This window comes from Podarcis bocagei (assembly GCF_964188305.1).
Source record: "Podarcis bocagei genome assembly, chromosome: 2".
Taxonomy (NCBI): Eukaryota; Metazoa; Chordata; class Lepidosauria; order Squamata; family Lacertidae; genus Podarcis; species Podarcis bocagei.
The window spans coordinates 90,068,436-90,090,587 of NC_138126.1; the positions used below are offsets into that span (position 1 = coordinate 90,068,436).

The window sequence follows — 22,152 nt, forward strand, 5'->3', positions numbered from 1 at the left end:
AATATGATCTAATCTGTCTGCAAGAAACTCATGTAGTGGAAAAACATAAAAGAGTATTAATAAATAAGAGATTGGGGCTTGAGTTTATTGCATCAAGTAAAGAAAAAGAGAGAGGGGTGGTAATCTATGTAAAACCTCAGCTGGAGCCAAAACTGCTTTACAATGATGAAAAAGGCCGAACAGTGATTATAGAGGTTAAGTTCAATAATGAAAAAGTGATAGTTATTGGAATTTATGCACCAAATGAAAGAAAATCTGAATTTTATCAATTCCTGGAAGAAAAAGTCATAGAATATTTAGGGGGGAAATTATATTATTAGGAGATTTTAATGGAGTAGTCAAGCCAAACATGGACAGAACAATAAAGAAGAAAGAAAAGAGGCAGAAAAAACTCCCAACTACATTTTTCCAATTAATAGAACTCCTGAATTTGTTCGACGCTTGGAGGTTTAAGAATCCAACAGAGAAAGAATTTACACATTATTCAGAACCACATAAATCGGTGGGACGAATTGTTGCAATCTGGACAACAAAGGATTTATTAAATAATATTACAAAAGCAGAAATCCATCCAAGGACAATTTTAGATCACAGCGCGGTCTGGGTTAACTTTAAAGGAAAAGAAGAAACTGTTAAAAGGTGGCAACTTAATGAGAGTATGCTAAACGATGAAAAAATTGTACAGAAGGCCAAGCAAATCTTAGAAGAATATTTTAAGTTTAATTTAAATCAAGGAGAAGATCTAGAGACGGTTTGGGACGCAGGTAAAGCCGTCATATGAGGCTTCTTTATACAATAAAAGACATTCCAAAGGAAAATAAAGGAGGAGAAGAAAATGGAGATCTGGGAGGAAATTAGAAAAAAGGAAAGGATCCTTTTCCAAAAACCAGATGATGAACTAATTAAGCAAAGTATAAAAATTTTACAGACGCAATTCTCCATGATAATAAATGAAGAGATAGAATGGAAGATAAAATGGTTGAGATATAGAAATAGCTATTATGTTGGTGGGCGCTGAAAAAGCTTTTGATAACGTGTCCTAGAAGTTTATGAAAAAAATAATGGAAGAAATCGGACTGGGAGAAAATATTTGTAAAGGAATAAATGCCATCTATTCGGAACAATATGCAAAATTGATCATCAACGGAAGAATTACTGAGGAGTGCAAAATAAACAAGGGAACCAGACAGGGCTGCCCACTGTCTCCACTGATATTTATCTTGGTGATGGAAGCCTTGAACAATCAGATAAGAAGGGATCAGCTTGTTAAAGGCATCACTCTGGGAAACAAAACATATAAAATTAAAGCTTTCGCGGACAATTTAATTGTTATGACTGAAAGCCCTAAAGAAAGTCTGAAAAGAGTGCTGGAACTGATTAAAGAATTTGGAGAAGTGGCAGGCTTTAAGCTGAATATAACAAAACCAAAAATGCTTGTTAAAAATGTAACCACAGAAGAAAAGGACGACTTAGAAAAAATATTGGGCCTGAAAATCTCTTCAAAAGCGAAATACTTGGGTATTTGGATCACCCCCAAGAACATAAACTTATTTCAGGATAATTACACCAAAACTTGGTTAGAGATTAGAAAAAACTTGGTAACCTGGAGTAAACTAAAATTAACATTTCTGGGTAGGATTTCCATTATAAAGATGAATGTGCTTCCAAAATTAATCTTTTTATTTCAAATGATTCCAATACTGGGTGAAGCAGGTTGACTCAAGATATGGCAAAGAGAAATTTCCAAATTCCTGTGGGAAGGGAAGAAACCTAGGATTAAACACCTGATCTTAATAGACATAAAAGAGAGAGGAGGCTTTTCCCTACCCGACCTAAAACTTTACTACGAGGCAACCTGTTTCACCTGGCTAAAAGATTGGTGCACGTTGCAGGATCCAGACCTCCTGGACCTGGAAGGTTTTGACAACCGTTGGGGATGGCACGCCTATATAATATATGGAAAAGCGAAAATTCATAAAAAATTTACCAACCATATAATAAGAAAGTCACTCTTTGCTGTATGGGAAAAATATAAAGACCTGATGGAGCCTAAAGTCCTGTGGTGGACTTCTCCAGTAGAAGCCATAGCAGTAAAACGGAAAAATACTCAGGAAAGCTGGCCAACATATAAAATACTTCTAAAAAATGAAGATAACCAAATAAAATTAAAAAAACTTTGAGGAAATAAGAGAACACATTTCAGACTGGTTCCAATACCATCAGTTATTTGAAAAATTTAAATCTGACAAACAAAAGGGGTTCTCAACAGAAATTTCCCGATTCGAATCTGATCTTGTAAATTCTAAAAGAAAAACTCTTTCCAAAACTTACCGACTCCTCCTTGACTGGACAGTCAAGGAGGAGGAGGTAATAGTGGCAATGGTGAGGTGGTCCCAGGATTTTGGCCATTCAATAACCATGGCCCAATGGGAAAATTTATGGAAGATCAATTGGAAATTCACAAACTGTTATATGATTAGAGAGAACTTTCAAAAAATGCAACATCGATGGTATCTAACACCATGGAAACTTTCAAAAATGTATAAAAATGTGTCAAGTAATTGTTGGAGATGCGGAGACTCAGGAACATTCTACCATATTTGGTGGATATGTAGGAAAATACAGGTATTCTGGGAGAGTATACATGCAGAACTGCAAAAAATGCTAAAGATCTCTTTCAATAAAAAACCAGAGGCCTACCTCCTGGGAATAACAGATTTGGATATTCCACAAAAGAGGAAGGGTATCTTTTTATATGCGACGGCGGCAGCAAGAGTTTTGATCGCAGCAAAATGGAAAAGTAATGAAATCCCCTCTATACAAGATTGGATCCAAAAGCTGACAGAATATGCCGAATTAGATGGTTTATCAGAAAAAATAAAGAATAACAGGAATTTGTTTCTAAATGGGAGGTTTTCAAAGAATATCTGAAAAATAAATATAGTAGTTTAAATTCTGTTGCAGCATTCGAGGAACTTCAGTAATAGTTGCTAGGTAGATAGAAGAAATTAGATTTATTGAGAATAAGTTTAATTATGAAAAAAATGTGTATTGGCAATAAGTAATATGAATTTGAAATATGGAATAGACGGGAAGTTGGGTTTTTAGTGTTAAGACCAATAGATGTTTTATTGTTTGTCAAGAAAATTGTGTTATTGTGGTTATTTTTGTAATTTGTGTGTAATTTGGTATTTGTTTTTTGTGGTTTTTTTTCTTGTTGTATAAATAAATATTATAGAATCATAGAATAGAATCATAGAATCATAGAGTTGGAAGAGACCACAAGGGCCATCGAGTCCAACCCCCTGCCAAGCAGGAAACACCATCAGAGCACTCCTGACATATGGTTGTCAAGCCTCTGCTTAAAGACCTCCAAAGTAGGAGACTCCACCACACTCCTTGGCAGCAAATTCCACTGTCGAACAGCTCTTACTGTCAGGAAGTTCTTCCTAATGTTTAGGTGGAATCTTCTTTCTTGTAGTTTGGATCCATTGCTCCGTGTCCGCCTCTCTGGAGCAGCAGAAAACAACCTTTCTCCCTCCTCTATGTGACATCCTTTTATATATTTGAACATGGCTATCATATCACCCCTTAACCTCCTCTTCTCCAGGCTAAACATGCCCAGCTCCCTTAGCCGTTCCTCATAAGGCATCGTTTCCAGGCCTTTGACTATTTTGGTTGCCGTCCTCTGGACACGTTCCAGTTTGTCAGTGTCCTTCTTGAATTGTGGTGCCCAGAACTGGACACAGTACTCCAGGTGAGGTCTGACCAGAGCAGAATACAGTGGCACTATTACTTCCCTTGATCTAGATGCTATACTCCTATTGATGCAGCCCAGAATTGCATTGGCTTTTTTAGCTGCCGCGTCACACTGTTGGCTCATGTTAAGTTTGTGGTCAACCAAGACTCCTAGATCCTTTTCACATGTACTGCTCTCAAGCCCAAGTGTAATACTTTACATTTCTCCCTGTTAAAATTCATCTTGTTTGTTTTGGCCCAGTTCTCTAATCTGTCAAGGTCGTTTTGATGTGTGATCCTGTCCTCTGGGGTGTTAGCCACCCCTCCCAGTTTGGTGTCATCTGCAAATTTGATCAGGATGCCCTTGAGTCCATCATCCAAGTCGTTGATAAAGATGTTGAATAAGACCGGGCCCAAGACAGAACCCTGTGGCACCCCACTAGTCACTCTTCTCCAGGATGAAGAGGAACCATTGATGAGCACCCTTTGGGTTCGGTCAGTCAGCCAGTTACAAATCCACTGAGTGGTAGCATAGTCAAGACCGCATTTTACCAGCTTCTTTACAAGAATATCATGGGGCACCTTGTCAAATGCCTTGCTGAAATCAAGGTAGGCTACATCCACTGCGTTCCCTTCATCTACCAGGCTTGTAATTCTGTCAAAAAACGAGATCAGGTTAGTCTGACATGACTTATTTTTCAGAAATCCATGCTGACTATTGGTGATCACAGCATTCCTTTCTAGGTGCTCACAGACTGTTTGCTTAATGATCTGCTCCAGAATCTTCCCTGGTATTGATGTCAGACTGACTGGGCGGTAATTATTTGGGTCCTCTCTTTTCCCCCTTTTGAAAATAGGGACAACATTTGCCCTACCCCAGTCTGCCGGGACTTCGCCTGTTCTCCAGGAATTCTCAAAGATGACTGCCAGTGGTTCTGAAATCACATCTGCCAGTTCTTTTAATACTCTTGGATGCAGTTCATCTGGCCCTGGAGACTTGAATACATCTAAACTAGCCAAGTATTCTTGTACTATCTCCTTAGTTATTCTGGGCTGTGTTTCCTTTGCTGAATCATTTGCTCCAAATTCTTCAGGTCGGGCATTGTTTTCTTTATCGGAGAAGACTGAGGCAAAGAAGGCATTGAGGAGTTCAGCCCTTTCTGTGTCCCCTGTTTGCATTTCACCATCTTCTCCTCTGAGTGACCCCACTGTTTCTTTGTTCTTCCTTTTGCTACGAACATACCCATAAAAGCCTTTTTTGTTGCTTTTAACCTCTCTAGCAAGCCTGAGTTCATTCTGTGCTTTAGCTTTTCTGACTTTGTGTCTACACGTGCTGGTTATTTGTTTGAATTCCTCTTTGGTGGTTCCCCCCCTTTTCCATTTTTTGTACACATCCTTTTTTAATCTTAACTCAGTTAAAAGTTCTTTAGATAGCCACCCTGGCTTCTTTAGGCACCTTCCATGTTTCCGTCTCATTGGTATTGCCTGACGTTGTGCTTTTTCTATCTCCCTCTTAACACACTCCCAGCCATCATGAACTCCCTTTCCTTTTAGTATTACTGTCCATGGGATCTCACCCAGCACTTCCCTAAGTTTTATGAAGTCGTCTTTCTTAAAGTCAAGAAATTGAGTCCTAGTATGCTTGGCTGCTCCTTTCCGCTGTATATTAAACTTCAGAAGAGCATGATCACTCGCACCTAATGATCCTTCCACTTCTACCCCACTAACCAGGTCATCAACATTGGTTAGGACCAGATCTAAAATGGCTGTCCCTCTTGTTGCTTCTCCCACTTTTTGGACAATGAAGTTGTCTGCAAGGCCAGTGAGGAATCTGTTTGACCTTATGCTCTTGGCTGAGTTTGACATCCAACAAATATCCGGGTAATTGAAGTCCCCCATTACTACTATCTCCCTTCCTTTTGCATGCTTGGCCATCTGTTCCAGGAAGGCATCATCTATGTCTTCCATTTGGCTTGGGGATCTATAGTAAACTCCCACAATGAGGTCTCTGTTATTCTTCTCTCCCTTAATTTTGACCCAAATGCTCTCACTTTGGCTTTGAGGTTCTAAATCTTGGATCTCTTCACAGGTATACACATCCCTGACATATAACGCCACTCCTCCTCCTTTCTTGTCTGGTCTGTTTCTCTGAAATAGATTGTATCCCCCCATTATTACATTCCAATCGTGGGACTTATCCCACCAGGTTTCAGTGATGCCTATTATGTCATATTTAGTTTGCTGTACCAAGAGCTCAAGCTCATCTTGTTTATTTCCCATGCTTTGCGCATTAGTGTACAGACATTGAAGTCCATTAATCATTCCCCCGTGTCTCTTATTTAAGGATTTTTTCCTCCCACCACTAGGTCTGCGTGCTGTTTGCTCCATTTGGTCTATGACATTTGGATGATCATCTTCATCAATTGATAGACTCCTACCTTCAGGAGCACTGTCTCCCTCTCCCACATTAGTCAGTTTAAAGCCCTCCTGATGAGGTTTCTGAGATTTTTGGCAAAAACATTTCTCCCAACTGTTGTGAGGTGCAGCCCATCACTTGCCAGAAGTCCATCTTCAAGAAACTGCAGTCCGTGATCTAAGAATCCAAACCGTTCCTGTTTACACCATTTGCGAAGCCAGCTGTTCACTTCCACTATTTTTCCCTCTCTCCCTGGGCCACGTCGTTCAACTGGGAGGACAGATGAGATGACAATTTGTGCATTTAGTTGCTTCAATTTCCTGCCGAGAGCCTCGTAGTCTCTTTTGATCTTCTGGAGGCTATAGCTTGCAGTGTCATTGGTTCCCACATGAACCAAGAGGAAGGGGTATTTGTCAGTGGGTTTTATGATTCCTTGCAGTCGTTCAGTTACATCTTGGATCTTAGCCCTGGGGAGACAGCACACCTCCCGAGACATCTTGTCAGGCCCACAGATCACTCCTTCTGTTCTCCTCAGTAGGGAATCCCCTATCTATTAAAAAACAACAGCTCTAATGTGAGTTTGTGTTAAGGAGGAGAAAGTGTGTAATAGCAGGAAAACCCAATCTGTTTAAAGCATCCTGGATTATTGTTTATAGAAGGTTTAATCAACCTTGTCTTAGTTTCCAAGTTTAAGCTGCAAAGGATGGTACTCTGCTGATCTCACTTACGTAAGCAAGGAAGGATAATAACTAAACAATATGTCCCCTCATAGGGCCTACTGCCTCCTCCAGTGATGATGCTTGTCATGTACTTTGCCACTGCATAGCTGTCTTTTTTTCTTATTAAAGGAATATGTGTACCCATCTTTTGAGGGGGCAGCTCGCTCAGGACTGTTAATGGGAAAAGAAGGTTTTAGCTCTTTGTCTCTGCAACAATTCCATTCACAATGTACACATACACAGTTAGACTGTACACAACTAAGCAGTTCAGCCATCCTTAGCTAGGGAAGGGCTATCCCTTGCCCCTTTCCTGAGGTGGTGATTTGACTGCGAGAATGGCACTTTCCCAGTGGCTTATCTAGTTAACAATAATATATATTCCCCCCTCCCTTGAGCAGTTAGGCATTAGTCAGGCATCAGGGTGCCTGGCTTTCTTGTGGTTTATTACATAGAGGAAGCTGATAGTGATAGAAAGAAAGCAGAAGTATCCGGTTGCCGATTACTTTGGAAACCGTTACAGAAGAAGATTTGAGGCCACCATGGATGACGGCTATGAGAATGAAGAGTATCAGAATGACATTGTTTCAGAGAAACTGTCCCATGCTTCGGAAATGTCCTCGAAACATGGAGGAACAGGTAAACATTGACATTGGCTTCCTTTCCCCTAATTTCAGTTCTGTGGCTTCCTCATTTCTCCTGAGCTGATCATGTGCTCAAAGGAACAGACTCTACATTCCCAAAGCATAAGCTTTAGCAACACCATAGCCTCAAAATATTTGTGTAGGTCCCCTGACAGTTCCCAGCATGTACAATTGTCAAGTTGAGTAATGTAAGAGTGGCTACTGCTTCCTTCCTTCTGGGCTCTGCCTCACCTTTAGGTGGGCTCGCCAAGTAGCTCTGTCCAAGGCTGCATGGAGGAACAGATCTTGATACCAAGGTGCTAGCCAGCTCAAGAACAGCCTCTACAAAATTAAAGGGAGGGAGATCTAGTAACATCTCTCAAGAAAAATGGGTCTGTGTTTGGAAGAATGCCTCTATAGGTGCATTAACTAAAAATAAAAACTCAATAAAATATGTGAGGTGCGACGGAGGGAGAGCGACCATTGTATATGACAATAACAACCAGGGCTATGACTACATTGTAGACGAGGATATGCTGATGAGAAAACTACCAGAGAAAGAACTGGAAATAGAGCAAGGTGAGAAATATAGATTATAATTATATAGATTATATTAAGATGACCTGCCTCTTACATGTTAAAAAAAAATGTAAACATGTCTAATGGAGTGTGCAATACTGAAAACAACAGTTTTTAAGTTGACTTATGCTCCTCAGAAATGTGGTGAGTATTAAATTATTGATAAAGGCAATTCCCTCCCTCCTTGTTCTTGTGTTCCTAAACAGGAGAGGGCAGATTTCAGCCCTAAGACATACCAATTGAAGACAGGAGTAAAACCTGTGTTGGGGACAGACATATACTTAGACCACTTCCAGACTATTTTGCAGGTGGGAATTCAATTGAATTCCAGATGATCTGGAAACAGGATGAGTACATGCTCAGCCCAGGTATTTGTTTTCAAGGTGGTATAACTGAGCGCATATTCCTATCCCACAAAAATCCACTCTCTGTCCTCCTCAGTTACCTGCCTAATTTGAAGGTTGTGTCTTCGTGTGTGTGTGTGTGTTTGCTTTTGTTAAACAATTGGGAATCAGAAGCCCTTTGCCAATCTAATGCAAATAACAAACAGAGCCAACAGTAGACCCCAGTCTACCTTCTACCCATCCCTCAAGATCAAAATGTTAATGACAGAAAAACATAGAATATGGGCTGCCCTTTCAAGGAGCATCACATATGTTGCCCTTGGAAATTATGGCCCAGGAGCATTAGAGTTGCATGACCACCGTTCATATTCGAATGTGCACAATGCAGATCTGGAAATGGTAGGATCTGCACTATTGTCTGTCTCAGGGTTTGACGGCATGGCACGCACAGTGTCTTCTACAGGGCTTGTGAAATTTCTCAGTGAATATCCCCTCAAAAATCCACGATTCATAAGATACTGTTTGCACTGGCTTGGCCTCTCCTACACTGAACACACTCCCTTAAAACATGCCCACATTTCATTGGGTGATAGGATGGACACCCTCTCTCCCTTCTATTCTGAGCCGAAGTGCAAATAACTTTTCTCTGTGAGCAAGGATGGTGGTGGCTGGTGTAGGTGCCTTTCTTCCATTGATGGGCCTGCACCATTTTTGTGTTTCTTTCTCTTTTTCTGTTCTTTTTTTAAGACATGGAACCATTTTGTATACTGCCCCACCCTAAGGTGGCCATTTTGTGTTGTTCCTGTCAGGAAAAAGCAGCAATGCAAAAGCCAGCTGCAGGTGGCTGGAATGCAAAACAGGATGTTGATGTCTGGAACTGTACTGTTGGAAAAAGGGGCAGTCTATTCTCTGTACTGAGCACCGGATGTTAGCTCAGAGTGTCATCTGACCTGTACTGGAAGTACAGGGGTGGAGTTGTGACTCTACTGCTGGAGTCTGGAGAGTGCAGTAACGTTTCTCTGTACTGCAGAAATGACAGGAATAAAAGACATGTAAATAGACTCCTGTCTGTCTCTTTCCCCCTCCCTGGGGGAATGCAGGGAGAGGGAGGGTGGTGTGTTCTTCTCACGTCTGAGGAGGATCGCCGATTTATGGCCTTGCCTGGATCCTGCCGGGAGACGCAGACAGAAGGTCAACAAGTATCTCAGCCGATTGCCCGGGGGAGGCCAGTTACCTCTGACTGCGTGCTGAGATACTAACAGTTCCACCTTCCTTACCCACGGCACATTCTCAAAATTCCAAATGTGTCCACTGGCCCCCAGAAGCTGGCAAACTCTGGTCTATATGGAATATAGTAGTGGGTATCAGTAAGCTTGCATGCCCCCAGTCTGTAGAGGGCAGGGATGACACTAACAGACAGTCAGGGGAAATCCACTTTGTGGTTTCCCATTAACCACCTAAGCTCCACTCCTTCCTCCTGCACAAGGCAGCCATGAAACCTCCTCTCACAATGTAAACTTAGAATTCAAAGCCATCCTTCTGACAATGAATAACTGTAGGTACAGAACCTTTTGTTCTTTACCAAGGGGACATATTTTATTTTAACTTTTAAAGCAATGCTGTTGATATGTGAATGAGATAGATGTTGGTTTGTGGGTTAGCTTCAGCTTCCAAGCCTTTCTTTTTTAAAAAACACACACACACCTCTGTTAAATACATTTGCACAATAAGCCAACCAACATTATTTTAGAAACTGATCATATGGGAATGATTGGAAAGGAACTGCATGTGTTCCTACTGATAATCCTATTGATAATCTCCCAGATACTGTACAGATGCCTTTCCCTTGCCTAGTAGCCTGACAATTGAAACAAGCTGTTCCTGCAGTAACTTTTGTGAATGTCTTCTCATTTTTTTCTAGCTCTGTTTGCATCCAGTTTTGGCAAATGGGACCGCCACAGGATAACCTTTTTCGTAATCTACCTTCTGACAATCTTTTCCCTGATAATGGCAAATGCTGCCTTTGTGATTGCATTTCTCAGATGTAAGTCCAGGTTTGAAGCTAATTGCTAGCTTGAGTCTGCATCCTCCATAGCAGGCCATGGGCAATGACTGCTCCAGGGCTGGATCCGCTGGGTTTATGTTTGTGGGTTCACTGACTAAGTCTTACAGCAGTTGCAGAAAAGAACGTGACATGGTCTGGCCTTCCTTTCAATATTAAAACTCCTGTCCCTTAGGGTTTCATAGATTTTCAGACCTCTGCAGACTTGTGGCAAGGCGTGACTTAGCTGCTGAAATTGTACCCAGGCATTCACTGTACTGTATAGGAGCCCTAATGCTGAAGGCCTGTGGTTGGTTACAGTGATCTCTTAAACTTGATGGTGCCTTTCCAAGAGGACTGAGCTCTGCTCACCAGTTCTGTTCTTGAAGAAGAGCCATGGAGGAAACTAGCTCCCATCCTGCTATGTCAAAAACTGGCAAGGACCGGCAAGCACACGCGCATATGTTGAGCCTGTATTCCGATGCTTTCGAGTTGGAAAAAGTTCAGAAAAGGGCAACCAAAATGATCAAGAGGATGGAGTGACTCCCCTCTGCGGAAAGGCTGCAGCGCTTGGGACTTTTTAGCTTAGAGAAAAGGCAAGCGAGTGGTCACATGATAGACATTCATAGTATTATGCATGGCATGGACGAAGTGTGTAGAGAAAAATTGTTCTCCCTTTCTTATAACCCTAGAACTCCCGGATATCCAATGAAGTGGAATCGTGGAGGTTTCAGGACAGAGAGAAGAAAAAAGTACTTCATGTAGCACATAGTTTAACCATGGCATTCGCGCCCAGTGGAGGCAATGGTGGCCCCCAACTTGCATGGCTTTAAAAGAGGATTGGACAAATTCATGGAGGACAAAGCTATCAATGGCTGCTTAGCGTGATGGCTCTTATCTGCCTCTACAGTTGCTCAAAACCGCAGGACAGCAGGGAGGCTACTCTTCTGCTCCAATCCTGTTTGTGGGTTTTCTAAAGGCATCTGGTTGGCCACTGTGAGAATAGAGTACTGGACTAGATGGGCCATTGGTCCAGCAGGCTCTTCTTATGTTCTATTGTTATGTAATGCTCATGCTACAGTATGAATCAATTAGCATCAGTCAGAATGCTAAAGAGTTTTTTTGCCAGTCCAGTAATAGTCTAGAGCCACACTACCAATGGGGAAGACGCTGGTGGAGGCATTGTGTACTACAATATGGATAAACAGAAAAGACCTACAGGCCACATGTGTGCATTTGCTAAGTGTCCGTCTGTAGTGGTATATGGTGCCAGTCACAAAAACATCCTGTAAACAAAGAGGCATTCATTCTTTGCTGCATTATTTCACAAATCTGTGTATTGCAGGCTTTCCAATATGTGCATTCAAATGGCATGAATTCCAGGACAAATGCTACTACTACTCCAGAAAACAAGTCTTTTGGGAAAAGGCCAGGAGCACCTGCCAAGACCTGAGTGCAGATCTGGTGATTATAGATAGTGAAAAGGAACAGGTGAGTTTTCCCTGTGATGGACATCTTGCACAAGAAGCTCCTCTTCTGCTACCAGGAATGTTATGATTGCAACCTACCTTGAATCTTCCCAATCAGAACAATAAGGAGGGCAGCACACAAAAACACCTGCTAGGTGTAACCTCATGGAAAGGTGTAGTTAAAGATCAGCTTGGGGAACCCCAAATAACAGCTATTCCAATTAATTTTACTTTCTTCTCAAATGAAATTGTCTCTTTTATATTGCTAAAAAAGTTGGGTGCGACCCCCGAGTGGTAACAAGATTCCAGGGAGTTCCTGGCACCCACTCAGGGTCTGTGTTCCTTTGGAGAATTGAGAAATGGCAGAGACTTTAAGAAATATAGTTTATTCACCTACTTACACCTTCAGTCTGCATGTTGGGAGTCCCAATCTTATAACATGGTGATCTCAAGCAGGACTTGTTTCCCAGAGCCAGTGCAACACAGGAGTCAAAGACATCTCTCCCAGCCAGTCTTCAGCCAGCCTGCCCAAGATGGAACTCACTCTTTTTTCTTCCCCTTCTCCTTCCCAGCTCACCTTGCTCTGAAGACTCTCCTTTCCTGACACCTTAAGCACACACCCCATCACCATGGCAACCTCTGTGTGCCCAAGCCCAAGAATCCGTTTTGAGCCATCAACAACTTTTGTCATGTTTAATGCCCAGGTGAAGAGCTGCCTTGGAAAGGAAGCTTAGCCTGTTTTCCCCCACTGGCTTGCAATCTTCCCTTCAGTACTCTAAATAATCAAATTCGTACCATTTATTAATTTCTAGGGTTTAGAAGAGGTCCCCCTCCACAAATCTATAACAATTTGTTTTTCATTATGATCGAACAAAAGTTTATTGCAGTAAAGAAAGTTCAATAAGAAAGCAGTGTCACACCCCTAAGACACTCTTCACATGGGCCAAACTTGTACTTTGGTTCTTTTATACCAAATGTAAACAAACGAAACAAAAATGCCTCCTATTGAGGTGTCTTTGGTCCTCCTGGCAGAGGCTCTTTGAGGTCTCTCAAGCTGAGGTCTCTCCCAGATGTGCTTCTGGAGATTCTGCAGTACAAGCAAGCTGCTCCTTGCATACTTCCTAATGACCACTCCCCACATTAAATGGGGGTGCCTTTTGCATGGTTGTGCACAGCCCCCTGGATCCCAGTGTGACTCCTGGTAGTTCGGGCTGGCTTCATCCTCCCCAGGCTGGATACCTGGAGGTCTCCGCCTACCTCAGCCAATTGCCCAGTGCCGCCTGGGGAGGCATTGCCAGGGGATTGGCCAGGTAAGGGGAGGGACCGTCCTGCCCACACAACAGAAGGTGAATATTACCTGCGAAGTGGCAAAAATCTAAAGCAGGACCTCCAAAATTGTACTGCTTGTTTCCACCTGCCCCCCAAAGGCCTTTGTTTCTTGTATATTCCAGTGGCAAAAGAAAAATGATCACAAAACCAACCAGTAAATGGTAGCACAACAGTACATTTAAAGCTGTCGGCTTAAATCCACAGTCATAAAAAGACATAACGTAAAAGGCAACCCTGGGAGCACTGGAGGGAATGAGGTCTTTAGTAATGTTTCTACCTGTAACTGCTTTTAGATGTTTTCAATTGTAATTGTTTTTAGAATGCTTTGTTTGCCTGTTTAGTTTTTGAAATGTTGTTGTGTTTGCCACCCTGGGCTGCTTCAGGAGGAAGGCGGGATGTGGATTCAATAAATATATAAAAGAAGTAAATAAAGATGTTCTTCTAATGTCAGCTTTCTATGTTCTAAATTGTTGCAAGAAGATTCAGTTTTTTCCATGTATTGGACAAGGTTTTTTGACTCTAAAATCATGTCAAAAAAATGGGGTTGTCCAATACATGGATAGTGGCATGTTGGGCGGGGGGGGGGGGGAGAAGTGGCACATTGCTGGCTGGAGTGTGGCTTCCCCTGATGCTGGAGCGAGTGGGGAGCAATCTTGGGGGGGGGGGTGTTTCCTGCCCACAGCTGTGTTGGGGGGGGGGAGAAGCTGTGCACCGCCAGCCAGCTCTTTGGCAGGAGAGCAACTTCCCCTGATGCCACTGCGTGCGGGAAATGATCTAGGCAGTGATGCCTGCCCGCAGCTGTGTGGGGTGAGAGGCTCAACAACTTTGGGCCATCTCCCCTCATTTTCTTAAAACTGAGTCCCCCCCAAATGGGGGTGGGAAGTATTATACATGGGGGCGTCTTATAGATGGAAAAATACGGTAACCGTTTTGCAAGAGTTAAAATTCCCTGTCCCAAAGTTGGGGCTTGGAGACAAGAAATCTCTGGCTGTGTGAGCACATTCCTGTTTGCTTTGTATTCAGTTTGGGAAGCAGTGAGCACGTGACGTTAGAAAAAATTCATATCTATCTTGTTGTTTCTTATGAAGCACCACGTGTCAATGTATCTACCCCCCCCCCCATCCAAACCATCTTCAATTTCAGCTGCGAAAAAGAACAACCTAGCTACGTTTTAAGTTGTCCATGTGAGGCCTGAAAGAACAAGAAAAACAAGCAGGCAGAAGCTTGCCCACCCCTCAGCATGCTAAGTGTGTGCTCTACTTCTTAGCTATGTGAACATATGATTTACTCATATTTGTGCATATGATTTACTCACATTTGTACAAATAAACGTGGGGTGCGGTCCCCAGTCCCACTGCTGGAAACACTGAGGAGCGGGTGAGGAGAAAATCCATCAGTTCTCTATCTTTTTCTAGGATTTCCTCGTTTATAACATGAAAAAGAAGACCTCACAGTGGATTGGCTTAAGATACATGACAACAGAAATGGCGTGGAAGTGGGTGGATGGCACAAATGCCTCTTACACGTGAGCGCCGCTTTTCAGTCGATTTATCTCAGATCTCTCATGATGTTTCAAAAGCACAGCTGGCTAACCACGTTAAATGGGCAGTTTTGAGCTGAAAACTGCCATGTGCATTACTGCTTCTATCTGTGTTGGGGTAGCAGCACATCCGGGTTTTTAGTAAGTGGCCAAAAGAAAGCATTCTGTCAGAATTCACATCACTCCCTCTGTTTCTCGCCTCCCCCTCCAACCCCCGGGACCGTGTCACACGATGCCTTGTTATGGAATTCAGTAGCTCATCACAAGACTTCAGAAAGTGAGGACTCATCCTCCTTGATCCCTAAAAGCTCAGCTCCCCTGGTCTCCCAGCCACATGCTACAACATTGTTGGGGTGTGGAGGTGAGCTTGGACTCCAACTTCGGTAATGTCACTGGTTATAGTAGTGGCAGCAAAGTTTGCAAGGGATTGCTTGTGTTGTGTCCCGAGCCGAGTGAGACCAGCTGGCTTGCCTTAGTTTGCGGCAGAAATTATATTAAAAAGCTGCTGCCTGGATTGTGCTGTTACACTGGGTAAGGAAGCAGCCTCTTTCCTATCTCAGCAAACATTTCTGGTAAATTATTATTAGTATTATTAATGAGTTTGTATTGAACTGCATTAACTCTTCATTGAACGGTTTGTTTTCTACTTGACTGATATGCCACTATGTTTTTTAGCTCTGGTTCTATGGATGGAAATACGGTCTCGTCTACTTCGTTGTTCAGCTTTGTTATTGGGAGAGCAGCATGCAAATACTAAATCAAAATCAGCACCTGAAAGAAAAGCATCAGAAATGGCACCGAAGGGGCAAAGGGCATTTCTCGGTGGGTGGGGAAGGAGATGAGCATGTGAAGAGTAACCCACGTGACTAGAAAGAAGGAGGCGAGTGAGAACTGACAGTTTGGCAAGTTCCTCACCAGGCAAATGTTTGCTTTTCTTTTTATTTTTCAGACGATGGGGGCCTTCTGAACCGACTAGCAAAGCTGGCCGTAATCCAAAAGACTGTGTTGTCATGAAGAAAGGAGAGAACCATAAGTGGCGTAATGCCTTGTGCAACTCCACCAATCTGTTTATTTGTGAAAAGAGCATGCAGCTTGCCTGTGTCTGGCAGGCTTTTCATAGTTCTCACTGAACAATCTTCTGTTTGGTATTGGTGTACATCCTCAATCAGTTACAGAATGCTATGAACAAATGCTCTAGATCAGTTTATTGCTCTGGATCTGGTGTGTGTGTGTGTGTGTGTGTGTGCGCGCGCGCGCCCACTCATGAGGATCCTTCCAGAAGGGTACTCCAAAACACACAGCCATCTATTATTGCAGCAACAACAGGCCACACAACAGAGACACAAACATGGAGCCCACAAAGCCGTGCCCTCCTCCATTCTACACAGGTGTGACTTTGCCCCAAAGGAAAAATGAATCACATCAGAAAGGGCCATACTCTGAAACCAGCAGACTTCCAGGACACCCCAACACTGACCTCAAGGTAGCTATTCATGAACCAGAGTAGGAAAACTTCATCATGAACTTGCTGAATGAACACTTATCAGGAAATTCAAGTGTACTTCATCTGGTCTGCATTAAGATCATGGGGTTTGAATCCTCTGCAGATGTTCATTAGCCAATAAATAGCAGGATGTTGTCCTCAGCGCTTCTTTATGACTTGTTATTGTAAATATTTTCCAATAATTTCAGCTCTTTTGAGAATACATTGCTTTTGTTTTCTTCTTATATGACAATTTATAACTTAAGAACAAAGTGTCTGCAATAGAGAACAATGGACAGACTCAGACCACATGGCCATCATAGAAACTTTTATAAAATTTGCATATGATGATTTATATGGATAGATTCCTCTGGGAAATTTAAGATGGTGTGTGAGTGTGAGTACTTCAATTTGCAAGGCCTCTATAAGCCAAGAAGAGGATTAGGCAGGGCACCGAGGGTCAAATATGAAAGACCCAGGACTCATACCCTTTGGGCTATCCTCTAATATGAAGACATTTGCTACACAACCTAGCGATACACTGAAACAACCACAAATACAATTTGGTTTAAATGGAATTTGTTTGCATTTATTGTATTCATATCTTTTGGGAAAGTACCTTTTTAGTGATTACCTTCCTTACCGCAACCTTGATTTCCTTGTTTCTCAAAGTAAAGATAATGGGACTGAGAAACGGAGTAATTATGGTGTAAGGTATAGACAATAGCGTGTCATCCTCTGATGTGTCAGCTGAGCTCGATTTGAAATAAATGATGGAGGCAAATGTATATTGCACGCTTACCACAATGATGTGGGCGGCACAAGTGGAGAAAGCTTTCTGGCGGCCCTCCGTGGAGGGAATGCGCAGGATGGTGGAGAAAATTAAGATGTAGGTCAACATGATGAACAGAAGGCTGCCAGCCAAACCCAGCATGCCAATAGTAGAGATAGACACTTCAGTTGTATTGTCGGCAGTGCAGGCTAACCTAACCACTGCCCTCATGTGACAAAAGAAGTGCCGGATGGCATTGGGGCCACAAAAGGGCAACCTAAGGATCTGAACAGCCTCACTTAGAGATATGAGGAATCCCACAATCCAGGAAATGACTATGAACCAAAGAATTACCTGCATATTCATAAGGACAGGATAGCGCAATGGGTGGCATATTGCTAGGTACCGATCATAGCCCATACATGTAAGAATGAGACAGTTTGTTGCACCCAGTCCAAGGAAAAGAAACATTTGTGCAGCACACCCTGCAAAAGAGATTGTTCTGACTTTTGCTAGCAAATCAACCAGCATTTTGGGGACAATGACTAAACTGTAACAGGTTTCAGAGCAAGACAAAGCAAAAAGGAAGATGTACATGGGAATATGGAGGCTCCGATCAGAATAAACAACGGACATTATCAGCAGATTTCCTATCAGAGTTAGGATGTACATGAGCAGGAACAGGATGAAGAATGCAATCTGTAGCTCTGGAGGCACAGAGAACCCAAGTAGGATAAATTCTGTCACTTGTGTGTGATTCTTCTTCATTGTGTTGTACCAGCACCTTAGAAAGAAGAAGATCACAGTTACCAAACACAAGGCTCAGTCTTATGGACAATGAGCAGCATGGATCTTTCACATTGTTACTAGTTATTAAAAGATCACTATGAGCGTACCGGGATGCGGGTGGCACTGTGGGTTAAACCACAGAGCCTAGGACTTGCCGATCAGAAGGTCAGTGGTTCAAATCCCTGCAATGGGGTGAGCTCCCGTTGCACAGTCCCTGCTCCTGCCAACCTAGCAGTTCGAAAGCACGTCAAAGTGCAAGTAGATAAATAGGTACCCCTCTGGCGGGAAGGTAAACGGTGTTTCCGTGCGCTGCTCTGGTTCACCAGAAATGGCTTATTCATGCTGGCCACATGACCCAGAAGCTGTACACCGGCTCCCTTGGCCAATAAAGCGAGATGAGCGCCGCAACCCCAGAGTCAGTCACGACTGGACCTAATGGTCAGGGGTCCCTTTGCCTTTACCTATGAGTGCACCTAGATTGCGTCAGAATCCCTTCTTAACCATCTGATATATTATAGTTTAATAATTACAAAGTTTAATAAACCAATTATAACCTCTTTGCCTTTTTTACCAGCAAAATATGTACCACAGGGCTCAACCTTCAAAAGTTTTGACTTCATCCATTTTACAATTGGTTCATCTGTCTTATGATTGTCTACACCTGTCAACTGCCCTGAGACCTCCAGATATAGGGCGGTATATAAATTCAATTAATAATAATAATAATAATAAAAACAATAACCGACTGGCTCAAAGAAAAGGATTCAAAGACAGATCTACCTAGCATCTTGTCTGACTCCAAGGATTTAAATGATGCTTCTTTCTGCAAGCTTAATTTCTTTGCCAGGATCAAAGCATTTTTAGTTTTCTCTGCCTATTTGCACAAAACTGGCTCTCCATAAAAATGCATGGAAAAACTAGCTGCAATTGCAGATGGTATTTAACTAAGTTCTATTCAGAGCACCTAACTTAGGTTGTTTCTTAATTTCAATGGGTAATACTTACTTGAATATCACTCAAAGTGGGCAGAGGCTTACTTAGTTGAATACCACCCAACCTGGACAGAGGGTTGGTAAAATCTAACTGCAGTAGTCTAAGGTTTGTTGAGGAGAGTGACACTGCCCCTTTCCTCTCCTGCACCATACCTCTATTAAGTTCATCGCCTGAGGCATTCTTCTCCATTCCCAGATCACTTCCACTAACTGCAGTGGTTGAAATTTATATACTTTCCAACTGCACACCGCTGTGTGGATCAAGAAGGCAAAAAATGATATATATTTTTAAGGACATTGCCATATACCTGAGCTGGTCAACAGCTAGTTTCCCAGGTAATTCAGCACCATTAGAGGTCATGCAATAATGCTTTGGCACTCCAGAATGTGAGAGAAGATCAGTAGTGATGGAAACAAGTGAAAAGTTCAAGGATGCTTGGTTGCCATCTCTGTTGTTCTCATTGAGGAACCCTACAGAATGTTGGAGTTCCCTGAAACATTGTTTGAAAACTAAGCCAATGGCTTAAATGAGTTCTCAAACAAAGCACACTTTCTGATTGTCAGAATGATCCCAATAACAGGAGGCTTACCTTCCATTTCTGATCTGGAGCTGCAAAAAGAAAAAGAGAAGGAGGAAACTACAACTGGTCTCAGGGAAAAAAGAGAGTAAACTCAAGTAAGGACCAAAACGTCTTGCCACAATTTCCACTGAAATCTGTGGTCCTGTTGCAAAGGAATGGGTGGAGAGCATGTCATCCCCTAACTATGCAATAAGTTTAACATTGCATTCCAAAAAGTAAAAGAGAAAGGTAGCTTAACCCTGTTTGCAGGTTGTGGGGATTCAGTGTCAAGATCCCAGAGACATTCGTGGAGCGAGGCCTGTGGGGAAATTACACTAATTTGGCTCAGGAGATGTTTAATAAAGGAAAGCATATCAGATATTTCATCATTTGTTATTTACTCCAGAAAAACAAAATTAAGTTCAAGTTTCAGAAACTCAACGGGCCAATGTTTTTTAGTTTAAAAAAATACTAATTAGTCATATTTCTAATTAGTCATATTTCTTTATCTACACGCACAGCTATTTCTTACATGCATAGCTGAGATATGAAAAAGCACTCTATGTTTTTGGATCCTGTCTGTCCATTGAGCCATGCTTGGTTCACTTCTTGAATCCTTCTTAAGGACTAACCTTTCAAGAATAAAAATGGTCCAGAACTGCTGCTGACTCAAGCCCACTTTGCGAAATGCACCAAAAGAGTCTTGGGCTGTTTTTGCTGCAAGAGACTAATATGGCTACACTCTTTAAATATCTATAAAATTTAGTTGAGATTCTTTTGTAGACCACATAAACGGTTGTCTGAGGTGTTGTTTTTACAGAATCATAGAATTGTACAGTTGGAAGAGACCTTGAGGGTCATCCAAATTCCTGCAGTGCAAAAGTCTCGACTAGAACATCTATGACAGATGGCCATCCAACCTCTGCTTAAAAACCTCCAAGGAATATTTTCATTCCACTTCCAAAGGAGTCCATTCCATTGTTGAACAGCTCTTATGTTCAGAACATCCTTCTTGGTGTTTAGTCAGAATCTCCTTTCTTGTAACTTGAATCCCTTGGGTTGGGTCCTACCCTCCGGAGCAGGAGAAAACAGAAGAAGAAGAAGAAGAAGAAGAAGAAGAAGAAGAAGAAGAAGAAGAAGAAGAAGAAGAAGAAGAGTAGTAGTTTGGATTTGATATCCCGCCTTTCACTCCCTTTAAGGAGACTCAAAGTGGGTAACATTCTCCTTTCCCTTCCTCCCCCACAACAAATGCTCTGTGAGGTGAGTGGGGCTGAGAGACTTCAGAGAAGTGTGACTGGCCCAAGGTCACCCAGCAGCTGCATGTGGAGGAGCGAAGACCCGAACCCGGTTCACCAGATTACGAGACTACCGCTCTTAACCACTACACCACACTGGCTCACTTCAAGCTTGCTTCATCTTCTATATGACAGCTCTTTAGATACTTTTGTTTTTAAACTAAAAATAATAACAATTTTTATTTAATTTTAACAATTCAGCCCCTTAACAATGTAGAACATTTATATACCCTTAATCTGGAAAATAAAAAAAGAAACTTTTCTGATTGAGAAAGCATAATATTATACCTATTAAGCACCAAATGTTGACAAAAAAGAAAAGAAAAAACATAGAAAATCTATAAATAGAAAATAAGACAACATTTATTGATGATAAGAGGTCAGCTTTATTTGAGTGGCAGTCATTTAGTAAAAAACTTAGAGATTCAAGTGAGTCTGGGGCAGGGATGATTATTAATGAACTAAGTGTTTCCTTTATTAGATAATGGAGAAAAGGATGTGCTTGTGTGAATGTGAATGTGGGGGGAAAGGGGGTAGAAATGGAATCCCAAGGCCTGTAGGATCACTCTAGCCATATAGAGCTATACACTGCTTTTTGAGGGATTATTATCTAGAAGACTTGCAAACGTAATAATAAAACTAAGCCAAACCATCGTGAAGCTATCCTTTTGTTTCCGTTCCCTCAGCAACTGTAATTTATTGCTTAGTTTTTTCAGTAGGGTGACGTCCCATTTTTGAGGTGGCAAGGGCCCCATCAATGTTGATGGGCATAGCCATTCAAATGGTGTGTGTGTTGTGAATGATTATGTGGGGTGGGGCTTACCTGAGCCCCCCAATATTTTGTTCGTGTTGGCACCCTGATGTAGTGATTAACAAGTTATTGATTGATGTTATAAAGCACTGACTTCTGCTGAATCATATTACTACCCTTGTCTAGCCCTCAATAATGTATCTTTCACTGTTCAGGAAAAAACCTCCCTCTACTAGCAAAAGAACAGAGTTCAGTATACTATAGTAGAAAGTTACATTGATGGCAGCTAGCCCAAGGAATCAGGATAAATCATGTTGTTGCATTCTTCTCTTTTGAGGCACTTTTTTAAATCAGTGTTTGTGACCTTTCCAAGCCCTTTCCCACACGCTCCATGCGTTTGATGGTCCTGTGAATTAGGAGGCCAGCACAATAGTAAACCCGATGTCAGCAACCTTTTGGGGCAAATGGAAATGCTACACACAAAATGGCTCCCGTGTGGAGTGGCATCACACAAAATGGCCGTCACATCCAAAAGAGCAGGAGCTCACTATTTACTCTGCATCCAGTGTGCTCCTGCTACTGGTTTGGGAAGCAGTGAGCACATGATGGTAGAAAAAATTCATATCTATCCTGTTGTTTCTTATGAAGCACCATGTGTCAATGTATCCACCCCCCCATCCAAACCATCTTCAGTTTCAATTGTGAAAAAGAACAA

General features: G+C 42.1%; 2 protein-coding genes across 5 annotated transcripts; one reads left to right on the plus strand and one right to left on the minus strand.

Moving 5' to 3' along the window:
• The first annotated feature begins 7,358 nt into the window (after positions 1-7,358).
• Positions 7,359-16,440, plus strand: LOC308582560 (low affinity immunoglobulin epsilon Fc receptor-like). 2 transcript variants are annotated; one of them, XM_081185784.1, is made up of 5 exons: positions 7,359-7,509; positions 10,338-10,460; positions 11,803-11,948; positions 14,671-14,780; positions 15,745-16,440. In XM_081185784.1, exons 1-5 carry the CDS (start codon positions 7,413-7,415, stop codon positions 15,923-15,925), a joined length of 657 nt encoding a protein of 218 aa, XP_081041910.1. In that variant the 5' UTR covers positions 7,359-7,412; the 3' UTR covers positions 15,926-16,440. The 2 variants fall into 2 exon arrangements, with proteins under 2 accessions (XP_081041910.1, XP_081041911.1); XM_081185785.1 differs by lacking the exon at positions 10,338-10,460 and having other exon boundaries at positions 7,394-7,509.
• A 270-nt stretch (positions 16,441-16,710) lies between these two features.
• On the minus strand, positions 16,711-22,094 carry LOC308582558 (olfactory receptor 10X1-like). 3 transcript variants are annotated; one of them, XM_081185779.1, is made up of 2 exons: positions 21,713-22,094; positions 16,711-17,834 (listed from the first exon to the last, which is right to left on the minus strand). In XM_081185779.1, coding segments are annotated over exons 1-2 (960 nt in total). In that variant the 5' UTR covers positions 21,715-22,094; the 3' UTR covers positions 16,711-16,876. The 3 variants fall into 3 exon arrangements, with proteins under 3 accessions (XP_081041905.1, XP_081041904.1, XP_081041906.1); XM_081185778.1 differs by lacking the exon at positions 21,713-22,094 and adding an exon at positions 19,422-19,811; XM_081185780.1 differs by lacking the exon at positions 21,713-22,094 and adding an exon at positions 18,985-19,514.
• Positions 22,095-22,152: the final 58 nt, after the last annotated feature.